The sequence below is a fragment of the Anomaloglossus baeobatrachus genome, chromosome 6, assembly GCF_048569485.1.
Source record: "Anomaloglossus baeobatrachus isolate aAnoBae1 chromosome 6, aAnoBae1.hap1, whole genome shotgun sequence".
Taxonomy (NCBI): domain Eukaryota; kingdom Metazoa; phylum Chordata; class Amphibia; order Anura; family Aromobatidae; genus Anomaloglossus; species Anomaloglossus baeobatrachus.
In genome coordinates, this window is record NC_134358.1 from 410819598 (window position 1) to 410835309 (window position 15712).

Genomic DNA, 15712 nt, shown 5'->3' on the forward strand with positions numbered 1-15712 from the left:
TCAGCAAATTTAACTCTGGCCTGTCTATTTTTGGAATTGATGAATGGTTTGCATCTAGATGTGAACCCTTTGTATTTACTTTCATGGAGTCTTCTCTTTACTGTTGACTTAGAGACAGATACACCTACTTCACTGAGAGTGTTCTGGACTTTAGTTGATGTTGTGAACGGGTTCTTCTTCACCAAAGAAAGTATGCGGCGATCATCCACCACTGTTGTCATCCGTGGACGCCCAGGCCTTTTTGAGTTCCCAAGCTCACTAGTCAATTCCTTTTTTCTCAGAATGTACCCGACTGTTGATTTTGCTACTCCAAGCATGTCTGCTATCTCTCTGATGGATTTTTTCTTTTTTTTCAGCCTCAGAATGTTCTGCTTCACCTCAATTGAGAGTTCCTTAGACCGCATGTTGTCTGGTCACAGCAACAGCTTCCAAATGCAAAACCACACACCTGTAATCAACCCCAGACCTTTTAACTACTTCATTGATTACAGGTTAACGAGGGAGACGCCTTCAGAGTTAATTGCAGCCCTTAGAGTCCCTTGTTCAATTACTTTTGGTCCCTTGAAAAAGAGGAGGCTATGCATTACAGAGCTATGATTCCTAAACCCTTTCTCCGATTTGGATGTGAAAACTCTCATATTGCAGCTGGGAGTGTGCACTTTCAGGCCATATTATATATATAATTGTATTTCTATACATGTTTTTGTAAACAGCTAAAATAACAAAACTTGTGTCACTGTCCAAATATTTCTGGACCTAACTGTATCTGATTCCAAACTTATAATTCCTGATGAACCAGTACATTCCCACTGTCAAAAAAGCTTGAATTGATGAGGCTTTATAAAGTGAGTTCACCAAATCTTCTCCACACATTGCACACAAATCATACTGCAGAAACAGGCCTGCAGTGTGGATTTTAAATCCCTAGAATGTAAATAGATGATGCAGAGGTTTACTGGAGATTTCACCCTTTGCCATGCATAGGTTAAAATTCAATACCAAATCTGTAACAAAATATGTAACAAATGAAGAGTTTCTTTGACATGACATTTTTTTTTTCGAACGGACCCTTAAGGCTACTTTACACGCTGCGATATCGGTCCCGATATCGCTAGCGTGGGTACCCGCCCCCATCTGTTGTGCGACACGGGCAAATCGCTGCCCGTGCCGCACAACATCGCGCAGACCCGTCACACATACTTACCTGCCTGGCGACGTCACTGTGACCGGCGAACCGCCTCCTTTCTAAGGGGGCGGTCCGTGCGGCGTCACAGCGACGTCACTGAGCGGCCGCCCAATCGAAGCGGAGGGGCGGAGATGAGTGGCCGGAACATCCCGCCCACCTCCTTCCTTCCTCATAGCGGCTGGGACGCAGGTAAGGAGAGGTGCCTCGTTCCTGCGGCGTCACACATAGCGATGTGTGCTGCCGCAGGAGCGACGAACTACATCGTTACTGCTGCAGTAACGATAATCGAGAATGGACCCCCATGTCACCGATGAGCGATTTTGCACGTTTTTGCAACGATACAAAATCGCTCATCGGTGTCACACGCAGCAACATCGCTAGTGCGGCCGGATGTGGGTCACAAATTCCCTGACCCCAACGACTCCGCATTAGCGATGTCGCAGCGTGTAAAGCCCCCTTTAGGCCATGTGTACAAGCTGAGTATTTGGTGAGTTTTTTACCTCAGTATTTATAAGCTAAAACCAGGAGTGAAACAATCAGAGGAAAAGTATAATAGAAATATCGGCAGCACTTCTGTATTTTCCACCACTCCTGGTTTTGGTAACAAATACTGAGACAAAAAAATCACCAAATGCTCAGCATGTGCACGTGGCCTTAGGGTACATTTTTAGGGGTTAAGAGCAGGAATTTAAGGAGACAAAAATCTAATATTCAATAACATAAATAGATCATGTTGATTTTGCACTGTGGCCATCTTGATTGGCTACCTGGTGTTTTGAAGAATATTCTAATACTTTTGATAGATAAATGCTTACACAGTCATCCCCACTATATCGCAGTTCACTTATTGCGGCTTCACTGTATCGCGGGTACCGGGGAAGGAGGTAGCAGCGGTGGTGGAGCGGGGCGATGCTGTGGGCGGTGCGGCGGGTGTCCCAGATGCTCACTGCGGGCGCTGGCAGAAACATCCAGAAACTGTCAGTGGTGCAGGCTTCAAATATATGGCGCCTGTAGTCGGCACGTGCGCAGATTGAGCTATCTGCTCAGTGATGAATCAAGATCTCATCTGCGCACACGCCACCTATGGGCACCATTTTGCTTATGTCAGCTGCTAGGAGATCAGTGAACGCACAGAATGTGATGAGCCTTCCTCATAAAGATGGCTGCAGCCTAGGTGCATGATACTGATGATACAGCCACACAACCTCCACATCAAAGGGGAAGGGCGGCTGCTTAGCATAAGACATGCACACTCATAGTCACCTGTATCATGTATCATGCACCTGGGCTGCAGCTATCTTTATGAGGAAGGCTCACCACATTCTGTGTTTGCACATACATTATCTGTCTTGGCTCCTTTTTTGGTGAGGTGTTTTTTTGGTGGTTTTTCTAGGCGATCAGTGGGCCAGAAACGGTGCATGTGCAGATGAGATCTTGAGCCGAGAGCTCTATCTGCGCACGCACTGACTCTGGGCGCCATTATTTGAAGCTCGCACCACCGATATTATCAGGATGGCCCCTGCCTCACCTTCCGCAGCCCGCAGCAGTGCCCCTGCCTCCTGCCACCATTCTCCACCACCCCCTAGTAAGCTGGATTCGGCATATAAGACACACCACTCATTTTCCTCCCAAATTTTTGGGAGGAAAAGTGAATCTTATAATCTGAAAAATACGGGTAAATAATAAAGTAAATATAACACTGCTACTTCTTGGATTGTCACCTGTCGCAAAGGTCTCTAGAACGTAACTCCTGCGATAGGAGAGGGATCACTGTAGATCCCATTGGTTACAGATATTATGATGGAGTTTGTTGCATGCTTTGCTATTCTTGGCATAATAAATCACAGAAACCCTATCAGAAGCCAATAACGCAAGCAGAAGCCATATGCAGATGAGGAATAAATTGGATGGGTGTCCAGTGCTGTAACATTTCAAGATCAGGTCAGGCTATGGGATTAGGTATTTGAATACTGTGTAAATTTATGGATTTCCTAGCCATTGAGAGATGGCAAAGTGGAGAGATAATAAGATTTATGAGACTTTCTTCGAAACATTTTCTAAGGTAATAATATATGGATAGTAGGATGATAAGATTTTGGTAATAAGTCGAGGATCATCTAAGGTTTTAAAATCTTGGTGGCGCTGAATTATATGTAATGTGCAATACAGTTAACTCAAAACATAAAAGAACTATGTGGTTTTGAAGGTTCTACAGACGTTGTGTGCAACAAATACTCTTAACCACATGAATATTAGTGTATAGCTTTAGTAAAGAGACAGTAAAACTATGGATAATTACAAAGTTCTTTTTATTAATGTAAGAATTTTTTTGCTTCATTTTTATTTTTTGTTACAAAAAAGCAAAGTGGTTCTGACAGCAAAAAGTACATTTATTGTGTACATAGTGCTACAGATCCATCCAACTGGTCCAAGGCTTGAGACTATTGGATCCAGAGCTGTTGAATGTCTGTATTGAACTATGGCTAGCAGGCCTATAACTTCATATTCCTATCTCTAAAGCATTTTAATATATTTACACAGTAAAAAAAAAGAAAAAAAAAGGAAAAAAAAAAGTACACAATTCAATACAAAAACATTTGTAAAAAAAAATGAGAAAAGGTGACAAATAAAAGTACTTATTTGTATCATACATTATTTTCAGGATGCACCGTACAAAGGCCATTCTATAAAGTCTCAAAATGAGCAGTAATGAAAACATAGAGAGTTCTGAATATGAAAAGATTGGCATGCTGTTGACTGAAAACTGTAGTAGGATGACAAGTTTGGCAATGTTCTTGGTCCCCATAAAAAAGAAAGAAAAATAACAACAGCAAAAAACAAACATAAGGCACATACATTTCAAGAATGTACTAAAATGTTGATATGTTACGGACAACATGATATGCTATAGACAAAATACAAAATAATACAAAATAACGTGAAAGGAAATGTAGTACCTTTTTGAAAGCACTAACAAAATGCACACACCAAGTCTCTTTGGGAAATAAAGTCCACAGTGCTACTTGAAGTCAAGTACCGTTCCACCATATGCAAGAATACCATAATTATGTACGTAACAACAATTCTACTAATTAAAAGTGGATAGTTCCCTTTCTACAAAAAGATTGCTTCTTCATGATTCAAGGCATAAGCAGAAATATCAGATTCATATTGGTAAAGGTGGGCCCTGTATCAAGTATGACAAAAAAATCATGACTATGACCCAATGAAGAACTGGCATGACAAGACCTCCTGATTAAGATAAAGGAATGTTCCTCTCTAACTATTGAAATTCTTAATTTCTGGGTTAAAATATCAATTAAAAAATACATGTCATACAAAATAAACAGAAATTAACATATTAAGAAAAGCGTTTGGGATGTGTTATCCATATGACCTTTTTTCCATGCAAGCTCCAACATAAGTTGACTTGTGCAGAATGAGAAGTTTTAACTTTAGTAACAAGGTGAGGACATACAGTATGCGATATGAACACAAGATGAGAGCAAAATAGTTACCATTGATAGCGATGAGTCTGATAGCAACTAGGTTGTGACTTCCCAAACACAATATACTTTATACAATACCAATTTTTCTATCTGACTAAACAGAACAATTCAACATAATTAAGACTTTTTTTCACATGTCAAACATGCAGACATTACACAGTTATGTTGTCGTACACTAAGGAAAGTGTATATAGACCCATTTGGAGAAAAATAATTAAAATTAAAAAAACAAGGTTTTGTGTTGGCAATACTGATCCAAACTTGAAGTGGAAGACTATTTCTCCCTACAATACTTTAGGGTTTGAGTCTTTATTCCATAAATGGAACATACTTGGAATGTATCCCATTTATTTGGGATAAAATTGCTAAAATAAGTACATACATATAAAATGTGTTGCTTTTTTTTTGTTGATATAAGTTTCTTATAGTTTCCAGCCTATTGCATAACAGCAAGAAACTTGCTTTCTTCTGCAAGTGATGTTAGCAAAGAACTCATGTCCCCAATTGCCATGTTACTGGTGCTCACTGGCATGGATGGAAATGTAAGAGACGCTCGAGGTGTGGTAAGACGTGACGAATTCCGTGACAGATTTTGGATGATGCTAGGGCTAAGAGCTCCTGAAATTAGGCTGGCATGATCCCCATCATCTATAATGGCATCAAAATCAATTTGGACCCCATCTAGACTACTGGCTTCAATATTATTTACTGTGCTGGTCACTTGGTTAGCTCCTGGTGAAAGAAGCTCAGATGCATTGGTATTACTGCTATCTTCTAGGAGACAGTTGGCTTCTGTGTGAGAGCCTGGTTTGACCCGCTGTTGAGTGTATCCCAAAGTCTGGTCATAGAACTGACCCGAATAATTCTGTGGATTGGCACAATGTTGCTGTGGCTGCATTTCTAATTTAATGCCATTTGCTTTATAAATTTGTTGGTTGCTTGCACATGACTGGTAATTTCGAACCTGTTGATTAACGCTGAGCTGTGAGTTTGGCAGAAAGGTCTGTGTTGGTTCCATGCTGTGGTTGTTTTGACCTACAGGTGCCTGATTAGGCCGATTCACTTCTAAGAAATACATGCCATGAATCATATGTTCAGTTGCAAACTGCTGTAGATATTCCTGGTTTAGGAGGTTTTGATTCTGGACTATGTCAGCCGCATTAGGTGACTGCTCGGTATAGTGCATGGATGGTACAATGTTCTGTTGAACATTATTTACTTGATTGTTGCCTGTAAATTTTTGCCCTCGAATCGCTGGATTATAGGAGCTGACTGTTATTGGACACTGTTGATCTTTGATTGACAGGGAGTTATTGTACAGGTTAAGGTTTTGCTGTAATGCTTGAGGATTGTTCTGCATACCTTGATATCCTCTTTGCTGTGATTGTCCACTTTTTGCCATGATTTGCTGTTGGACCATCATATTATTGTATGTTCCAAAAGCTCTATTCTGTTGTGTATTTAGGCGATGTCCATACCTAACTCTGGAAGGGGAGTGCTCGGCACTACCTGAGGTAACTTCATTCCATTGTATAGGAAGGTCATTTTTATTATTTACTTGGTCTGTCTGCTCCATATTTTGGAAGGTTTGATTATACGAGTTATTATTCATTTGGGATTGGTCATAGTTATTTCTTACTGCATTGTTTTGCGGTTTATCCAACTCACTATTTTGTGAGTTTTCATACAGGCTTTGGTTTCGCAAATTAAGGTACTGAACCATATCATCTGGTAAGAAATCTTCATCGTCCAAATTCCCTTCTGCTTCCATGATCATGGCCTCTAAGGCAACATTTTCACTTATGCTGGGAGGACATGGAGAATACACACTGCGGGTATAGTTTTGTAGAGCTAAATTGCGCCTTTCCATAGGCGGAGCCACATCGTGAGTACTGATGCTATTTAGGCTGTTGAACCTGTGAACTCTACCAGTAGACAAGTTAGCCGAAACCATTTTTATGGGGTCACTTGCCCTGCGCATAGCATTCCCCTGTAGCTCATTAGAAATAAAATGTCTTCTTCCAAAAGTGCCTACCCCACCATCACTACACCTTCTAGGAACATTTGATGAAGAAAGAGGAGATAATCTACTATCTCTAGTATCTCCCAGCAATGCCATTCTAGTCTTCAGACTAATCATGTCCATGTTTGGCAGTGGTGTTGGTGGAGGACCACCTATAGCAGCAGCGTATTTTGCTTTTAACCTATATTGCTGTGCAGGAGTGAGACTGAGGAGGCTTGGTAACCCATCACACTGACTGGATTCACTAGATCTCCTTGAGGCATCAGTTGATATGGGATCATAGGAATCTGCAACACTTATATTCTGAAGTCTTCCTTCTGCCTGTGAAGCTTCACTGGATCTTCGGCTAGAAAAGCACGGTGAGATTCCAGAAGACCTTCGACTACTTAGGTACGCAGAACTAATTGTGCTCGTGTTGCTGTCCCTCCTGTTGTTCAAAATATTCAATACTGTGATATCCGTGCTAGAAAGTTCATTTCTGTTTGGTAGTGCAGCCACGGATCCTCCCAAAGTTATGTTGCTGCCCAACTGCAAACCTAAAAGCAATGAAATAAAAAAAAAAAAGGAATGTCAACACAGTATAGCACATTGCACAGGAATGTAAATAAGCAAGTATTGAGCTTTTGCCCAATTGATTAAACAGATTTTCCAGAATTAAGTAGATCAAGGCACTACTGAAAGAATGGGGTTTAAGTAGGGTCCTATCCATTATGCAAATTATGGTAACAAGTTGCCACTCAATTTAAGATGAAAATTAGAGTTCTTTCAACGCTCTGACCCTTATTATATACTCAGATTACAGAGGAACTTAGTTAATGTGAACCATGCAAATATCGTCAGACGAAAGCGGAGAACATGTTGTGAAGATGGTGCCATACTGACACCTTGAATTGGTGATATCTTCACAGTGGGTTCTTCGCATTACACAGACCATTTTTTTCTAGTTATATTTTCACTAGGTTCTTTGGCAAACCCTGCAAGGAGCGGTTTTGTATTACCATCTAGGCTCCTCCCATCTGTTTCTCGATCACTTTGCCACCTGGCTTCCTTTGTTTGCAGCCTCTGAAATTCCCATACTCATTAGGGGGACTTTAAGAGCCCTATCGATGATCCCCTCTTCCCATCTGCCACTCATCATTTAAGTCTAACCTCCTCTCTTGGCCTTTCATAACTCCCTAACTCTCCTACACATGAAGATGGGAATAAGCTGGACTTGCTCTTCTCCCGCCTGTGCTCAGTGCATGATCTCACTAACACCCCTCTAAAATTCTCTGACCACAACCTTCTTTCATTATCTGTCAAGAACTTAGCACTTATTTATAGGAATATACAAGCCATTAATATCCAAAAACTTATGAAGACTTTGGAGTCATCATTGGCACCAATCTCCTCCCTCTCATGTCCTGACTCTGCCCTGATACATTATAATGAAACACTGCAAAATGCTCTGGCTGAAGCTACGCTGCTTACACACAGAACCACTTGGCACAGATGGCGGCAACCATGGCACACACTACAAACATTTTCTCCAGCAGTGCTCCAGGTGCGCTGAAAAATTCCAATCTGGCAGACCATTTCATCCATTGTACGTTTATGCCCCTATTGAACAAACCATCGGTACATTTGGTTTCCAGTACCATCTCTATGCTGATGACACCCAATTATACACATCTGCCCCTGACATCACCCCTGCATTACTACAATATACGAGTGATTGTCTCTCTGCTGTCTCCAACATCATGTCCTCCCTCTAATACTCAATCTGTTAAAACTCACATTTTCTCTCTCTACTAACCTTCATAAACCCAATATTGCTATTTTCGTGTGTGGTTCTATCATTATTCCCCAGCAGCATGCCCTCTGTCTTGGGGTGAAATTTGCAGAGATTTTTCCTTCACTCCCTACATCCGATGACTCGCTTATGTCATCTACACCTTAACAACATCTATAGAATTTGACCTTTCCTTGCTGTTGATTCTGCAAAAACTCTTACTGTCGCTCTTATTCATTCTCGTCTGGACTATTGCAACTCTCTACTATTTGGTCTCCCTCTTACTAAACTCTCCCCTGTCCAATCCATCCTGAATGCAGAAGCCATGATCATATTCTTTTCCAAGCGCTACACCAATGCTTCTACCCTGTGTCAGTCATTGCACTGGTTGCCCATCCGCTTCAATAAAAAACTTATCAGTCTCATCCACAAAGCTCTCCACAGTTCTGACGGCCCTACATCTCCTCCTCATCTCTGTCTATCACCCCACCCATGCCCTCTGTTCTGTTAATGACCTAAGACTGTCATCCTCTACAATCCCATCCTCTCATTTCCATCTCCAAGACTTCTTGTGTTTCTGAACACATGCATGTTCACCATACTGAGCTGCAGACACTTGTATTGCTTTCCCCGCCCACCAGCCGTCCTGCCGCCTGTGATTGGTTGCAGTCAGCTGACACGCTGACACTCAGGGTGGGGGCGCGTTTAACTGCAACCAATTACATGCGCTGGTGGGCAGGCAAAACAATGATTATTGCACTGTCGGCTCTGGAAGGGAAAAGCATAACCCGGAAGGAGTTTGCTGCCATGACACAGCCTCGGGTGAGTACACCATGCACGCTTCTACCTCACTATCCCCTCCACAAACATTTTTAATCTCCGGATTCTGGTCTCCATAGACTTATATGGGCACCGGAATCCGGAGCGGATCCGGATTTTATTTAAATCCGGCAGTGATCCGCTGGTCCCGAATTTTGGCGGATTCGATCAACTCTAAATACAAGCACTTTTTACCATTTACCTTTTGTGCATCCCTTATTTCTTCATAGATTGTAGCTTGTGAGCAGGACCCTCACTCCTCTTGGTGTCTGTTGAATTGTGTTACTCTGTAATGTCTCATAGGGTCTGTACATGTCCCCTCTGAATTGTAAATTGCTATGGAATATGTTGGCGCTATAGAATTTAAAATTATTATCTGATAAAGGTGAGAGTCTTGAAAATGTTATACTCTCATGCAATGTCTGTACAATCCTGGTGCAATTCTCCACAATATTGCCAAATAGCAAAAAAAAATCCAAAAATCCAATTCCCCAGATATTCTCCACCCAAGGGATTTGTTACGTCACCGCTGGACTCCAGCGACTTCTGCTCCGATCGCGAGGCGACGCCGTGTTCCTGCCGTGGATGGTGCTGGTGATGGGAGAGGAGTCGATGCCAGCAGCACCGGTGGGCGCAGGCTCCGATCATCCACTGGGCTGGGTTATCTTGGGATCTGCAGTACCGCTGGCTGACTGTGGGTGGTATGTGTCTTCCAGCTGAAGTTGCTAGCGTTCAGCTACAGCCAATGGGAAGACACCACACCCTTCTTATTCCCCCTCCTGTCACATGACCACTGCCAGAGATAGTTCTGATTTTCCTGGCTCCTGTTACGTCCTATTCTGTTTTGTGATTCCTGTGTGTTGACTTGTGCGTGTTTTCTGACTACCCTCCTGCCTACTGTTTTTGTACCTCGCTGCCCGATCCGGATTTGACCTCTGCTACGTTTGCTGACTACGTCATTGCCTGCCGATTCTGTCCCTGTTCCGCAATTCCTGGTTTGACCTTGCCTGACTACTACTCTCATCGGACTGCAGCCTTCCACAGGTAGTGATCACCAGGGCCCTGTGTAATTCCAAATCCCTGTATAGGTGTTAAAGGGTTTCAGGGTTCTGGGGGTCCTGCTTGGTGAGTGGCTTCCCTCTAGCCTCCCCATTACAGCCCATCTGAGTCTGTGGATCCAAGCAGGCATTACAGGATTGCTTTATTAATTACAGCATAGAAAGGATAATAGATACATGCAACTTTTCAGCCACATAGGGCCTTTTCAAGCCATTTATGATAAGAGATATACACAACTTGTATAATGTATGTCTGGAAAAAGAGTTCAGAGTCTTGAGAGAAACATAACACTTTGATGTGGATTGGATTTGCAAATAAGGAACAGTAATTTCTTAAATTGAGTGCCAACTGCTTATCTACATATTTGTTTTTAGAATTTTAGCATAGCATAAACCTCAGCAAAATTTTGAGGCTTTTGGCGTTCTTACGACAGTCCTTGCCAGCTCTCACAATTTTTTCAAAAGTAGGTGAAGTTTAACCAGGACAAGGTGTGGCCAATAATGTCATCACAATTTTCGGCACCAAAGTCCTGTAGTACATTTTTGTAGTGGTGGCACACAGGAGCTAAGAGATACACTACAGTAATGGAGAGGTGCACAGATCTTGATGAATATACTATAATATACTATAATATATATATTACTCCAGCGCGGCCCTTCGTCAGGATAGGTGTGCAAGAAAATAATACTATACCATTTCCAGTGATTGGTGGTAGAGATGGTGTTCTTGAAGGTGGAACTGGGTTCAGTCTTGGAAGCACTCCGTTAATCTGCTTTATTCTTTCAACTTTGACTTGTTCCATCCATTTGGTTCCTGTCATGATCCTCCTGCCTTGTAAACCAAGTCCTGTGGTTGCTGTGGAAATGGTAGAGTCCATGATTGGGGTATCGTCCAGGGTGCTGAGGTCTCCTATGCTGCCTCCATTATTCAGAGTAAGCTCGATCCCACTGTTGGTATAGTTGCTGATGGGGGACTGCTCGCTGCTGCATGAAGACTTACCACCAGGGCTTGGCTGAGATGTCTGCTTGACATAAAAAATAAAAAAATAATTCCAATAAGTTAATATAAAAAGAACATGCACAGAGTGATCTAAAGACAAGATTAAACTGTAGGCCACAAATATATAATACAAGCAATTTACATGCCTTTGATATATATATTTTTTTTATTTCAACCCTTAAAGAGGTGGTTCACAACTCTTCAATAGTGACCATTTCCTTGTAAAACTGATAGGGAAGGCATTTTCGAAATACCTTGTGTTGTCAATTCTGCCTCTGAGCGGCACTATCACGGCCTGTTCATCCCCTTTGTGAGACTCCCGGGCTTCGTGACCTCTGGGAGTCGGTGATTTCATGTCAACTTCCAGTTGACTTGACATCACCGAGGCCGGCCCCCGTCTTCCTGAGTGATTGGGCTGTGGGTGGGATTTCACCGCTCAACACAGCCCAGCATGTCTCATGCATGCGGCGCTCTGCAGGGAATGAAAGTGCGAGTGAGATGCTGGGCTGTGATTAGCAGTGAAATTCAACCCACAGTCTCAGGAAGACTAGGGCCAGCCTCGGTAATGTCAAGTCAACTGGAAGTTGACATGACATCACAGGATCTCAGAGGTCATGGAGCCCGGGGGTCACGAAAAGGGGATGAGCTGCTGACAAAAGTGTCTCTCAGAGGCAGAATTGGCAACACAAGAACACAAGGTATTTAGAAAAAGCCTTCCCTATCAGTTTTACAGAGATGTGGTCACTACTGCAAAGTAGAGAACCACCCCTTTAAATATTCCTTATATTTACACACAGTAAATACATAGACAATAGTACACGACAAACAAACAATTAAACAAACAATGCAAACACACAAAACACAAGTGATCTACATGTAAAATAATGAACTCTATTCTGAAGGAAATGAGACAAATCATATTTCAAGACTATTCTACGTAACACTGTGAAAATGAAGAAATGGTATCTCTGATCCAAATATGCAGAAAAGAGTAATTGCCCTCACCTTATTACCCACTGTCCTTAGAAAGTTTGAGAAAGACATTTAATTACATCAAACAGAAGAAAAAACATTAAGTTAGTAAATTCAAGCTGCAACATTGTAACATATTAGTGTTCACACAGACATCATCTTTGCATCGTACATGCACTTTCTAAAGGTAACATATATTTAGGCTACAAAATCTGACCATATGAAATGCAGGCAGAAAGGAAGTAATGCAGATTTGAAGAAAATTAAGTTCTAAAAACTCATCAGTAGCACAATAATATTGCAACTTTTGGTGTTTAGACACCAGTCCTGACCAGCTACACCAATGAGGGCATGGGGTAGACAGGATGGGGCGTAGTCATGGCCACCTATCAAATTCATCATGACTTATGCCACTAAAGTAAAGAAACAATTCCGGCGGTGGCACATGCTGAGTATCAGACGCACCTCATTCCTAAATGAATCAAGTCGGTGTACTCCAATGAGTGTTTCATTAAGACTGCCAATGTGCTACACCAGTCTTAATGAAATGGCACCCTTGGCTTGTCAAATTTTATAATCTGTTTGCTGCTGTATAGTATGTGACTAAAGTGAGTACACCCCTCACATTTTTGTAAATATTTTATTACATCTTTTCATGGGACAACACTGCAGATATGATACTTTCATACAATGTAAATAGTCAGTGTACAGATTGTATAACAGGTGTAATTTGGTGTGACCTCTAAATAACTCAACAGACAGCCATTAATGTCTAAACCGCTGGCAACAAAAGTGAGTACACACCTAAGTAAAAACAGCCAAATTGTGCCCAATTATTGCCCTCCCGGTGTCATGTGACTCATTAGTGTTACAAGGTCTCAGGTGTGAATGGGGAACAGGTGTGGTAAATTTGGTGTTATCACTCACACACTCTCTCATATATACAACTTATGACGAAGAATTCTCTGAGCAACTGAAAAAAAGAATTGTTGCTCTACATAAAGATGACCTAGGATATAAGAAGATTGCCAACACCCTGACACTGAGCTGCAGCAAGGTGGCCAAAACTATACAGTTTAAGAAGACAGATTCCACTCAGAACAGGCCCCGCCATGGTCGGCTAAGAACATTGAGTGCAGGTGCTCAGCGTCATAACCAGAGGTTGTCTTTTCAAAATAGATGTACGAGTGCTGCCAGCATTGCTGCAGAGGTTACAAGGGTATGTGTGGGGGTGTGTGTGTGTGTGGGGGGGTGTCAGACTGTCAGCGCTCAAAAGGAACGCAGTGCTTGTAAATAATAGTGGCCACACGAAATATTGACACTTTGGGCACAATTTGGACATTTTCATTTAGGAATGTACTCACTGTTAAACAATTTGTACATTAACTACTTTACATTGAATCAAAGTGTCAAATCTTCAGTGTTGTCGTAAGAAAATATAGAATAAAATATTTATAAAAATGGGAGGGGTGTACTGTATATAAGGGAGTGTTCACACATTGCGTATTTGCAACAGATTTTGTTGTGGAAATTCTGCACATGCCACATTTATTTGAAATAAATGAAAAAAAAAATATTTGCAGTTGCACAAACCCCCTTCCTCCTGCGCAAAATGGGTTTTGGACGCATGCGCCGACGAGGCCATTGACTACAATAGTGTGCTCTGTCGCGCACCATTTTCAGGTGTATACGCTTTCTGGAGGCGGACACCTAGACGTATTGGACTGCGCCTGCACCATTATAGTCAATAGTCGGCGCATGAGTCCGAAACCCGTTTTGTTCGCATGGAAGCCCCGACGGGACCACTGAATGGATATCAGAATGCAATGTGAAAGGGGCTTAAGAGTTTCTTTATGATGTCGCAGATGTAAGTCTGGTCACAGCTCAACCCTAGATAATATACAGCATGTCAGGAGCCAGAGTAATGTCATTTCCCTTTTATGAAACTGTGCACATCCTATAAAATCAATTACTGAAAATGATGATGCATTACTACATGCCCGTTTAAAGGAGCATGCTGGGCAAGACCGATACCTGTGCACCTACACATAGGTTTAGATTGTAGAAAATGACATACACTTTCGTAGTGCACCCACTCAGAGCCTTCACTACACATTGTATCTGCTTATAATTAGAAGAGTAGAGAAGCCACCTTGTGCCAACCCTCAGCATAAGAGGTTGTACTATAGCTGTGTGAACAGACCATGTGAACATTAAAGCTTCATTATCAGCTCTTGTCATTGCTTAGATTATATGTCCATGCTATTAATCAGTAAGGTGAGGTATTTTTGAATATGTAATTACTACTTTAAGTTGCTCAATACGAGTGTTCTTTCAACTAAATGGATGCGGCAAAGAATGAAAACTGTGACCTGTTGTCTACATACCATTGGCTTTTCAGTCTTTACTGATTTTACGTGGAGGCATTCTTCATGCTTTGAGGTAGTGTTATTGAGGTCCTTGTGCTCGCCGTGTGCACCCTGAATGGGGTGACCTGGTGATCGGGACTGTGAATGGCTTCCAGGTTCCCGGGGTGGAGGAGGTCTTGGGTGGATGTCTCCCCGCTGTTTCTTCGTTACGTGCGCCTCAGGACCATGTACTGTCTTCACATGTTTTCTCAGAGAGCTGGGATCTGTGTAACGCTTAGTGCAGCCGGGGATCTTGCACACATACGGTTTCTTCAGGGAAAAGAATAGAAAATATTTAGACTGATTGCTGTATATAATTATGTAATTCTGTCAAGTTTGCAAAACACATGGGGCCGTTATTTTTCTTCAACCCCATTCCCTAAGTAAATACGTGTAATGTGTACTGCAAATTGTACCCACAGCGCAAACACGACACAGGCAATAGTGAGTGGAATTACTGATGCATTTAGTGTTAGAATCACTAGATGGCGATATTTTCACAGATTCTAACAGGTACGACTAACCGTACGCTATATCAGTCCGGATAGAGCCTACCTAATGTGTATGTAGCTGATAAAAGCCTGACATTATTTTGGCATAGTGACCCACTTCTCATATGACATCCTGGATATACTGCCTGCCTTCTTAATATACAGGACGAAGGAAACCGTTTTGTCATCAGATTTTACATACGTGCTGTCACATAGGGGCAGTGATGTATCTGCAGTAAAAGATGGAATGAACGTTTCTGCAACCTGATTAATGAACTGGGCAAGATATTTGTGAAAGTGGAACATATACACCAAACTAAGGCGCACACACTCAGACTCGCCTAGACTAAATTAACATGGAAAGTCATGGAGAAACCTAAAACATATTGTGGAATTGCAGAAAAACACACTTTATTGTAATGAGTCAAAGTGGAAAGTCTGAGTCACAGCAGAGAGCTCGTAGAAACTAGTATTA

At 41.9% G+C, this 15712-nt stretch overlaps 1 protein-coding gene across 6 annotated transcripts in view; it reads right to left on the reverse strand.

Moving 5' to 3' along the window:
• Positions 1–3476: 3476 nt before the first annotated feature.
• The window catches only part of GLI3 (GLI family zinc finger 3), a 326969-nt gene continuing 314733 nt past the window's right edge, over positions 3477–15712 (reverse strand). For 4 of the 6 annotated variants that reach the window (XM_075315144.1, XM_075315141.1, XM_075315142.1 and 1 more), the window contains 3 exons: positions 14726–15016; positions 11061–11391; positions 3477–7254 (listed from right to left, as the gene is read on the reverse strand). In XM_075315144.1, the coding sequence (XP_075171259.1) occupies positions 5132–7254; positions 11061–11391; positions 14726–15016 (2745 nt within the window). In that variant the 3' untranslated portion in view covers positions 3477–5131. The remainder of the gene's footprint in view (positions 7255–11060; positions 11392–14725; positions 15017–15712) is intronic. The other 2 variants (XM_075315145.1, XM_075315143.1) reach the window with 1 other exon arrangement.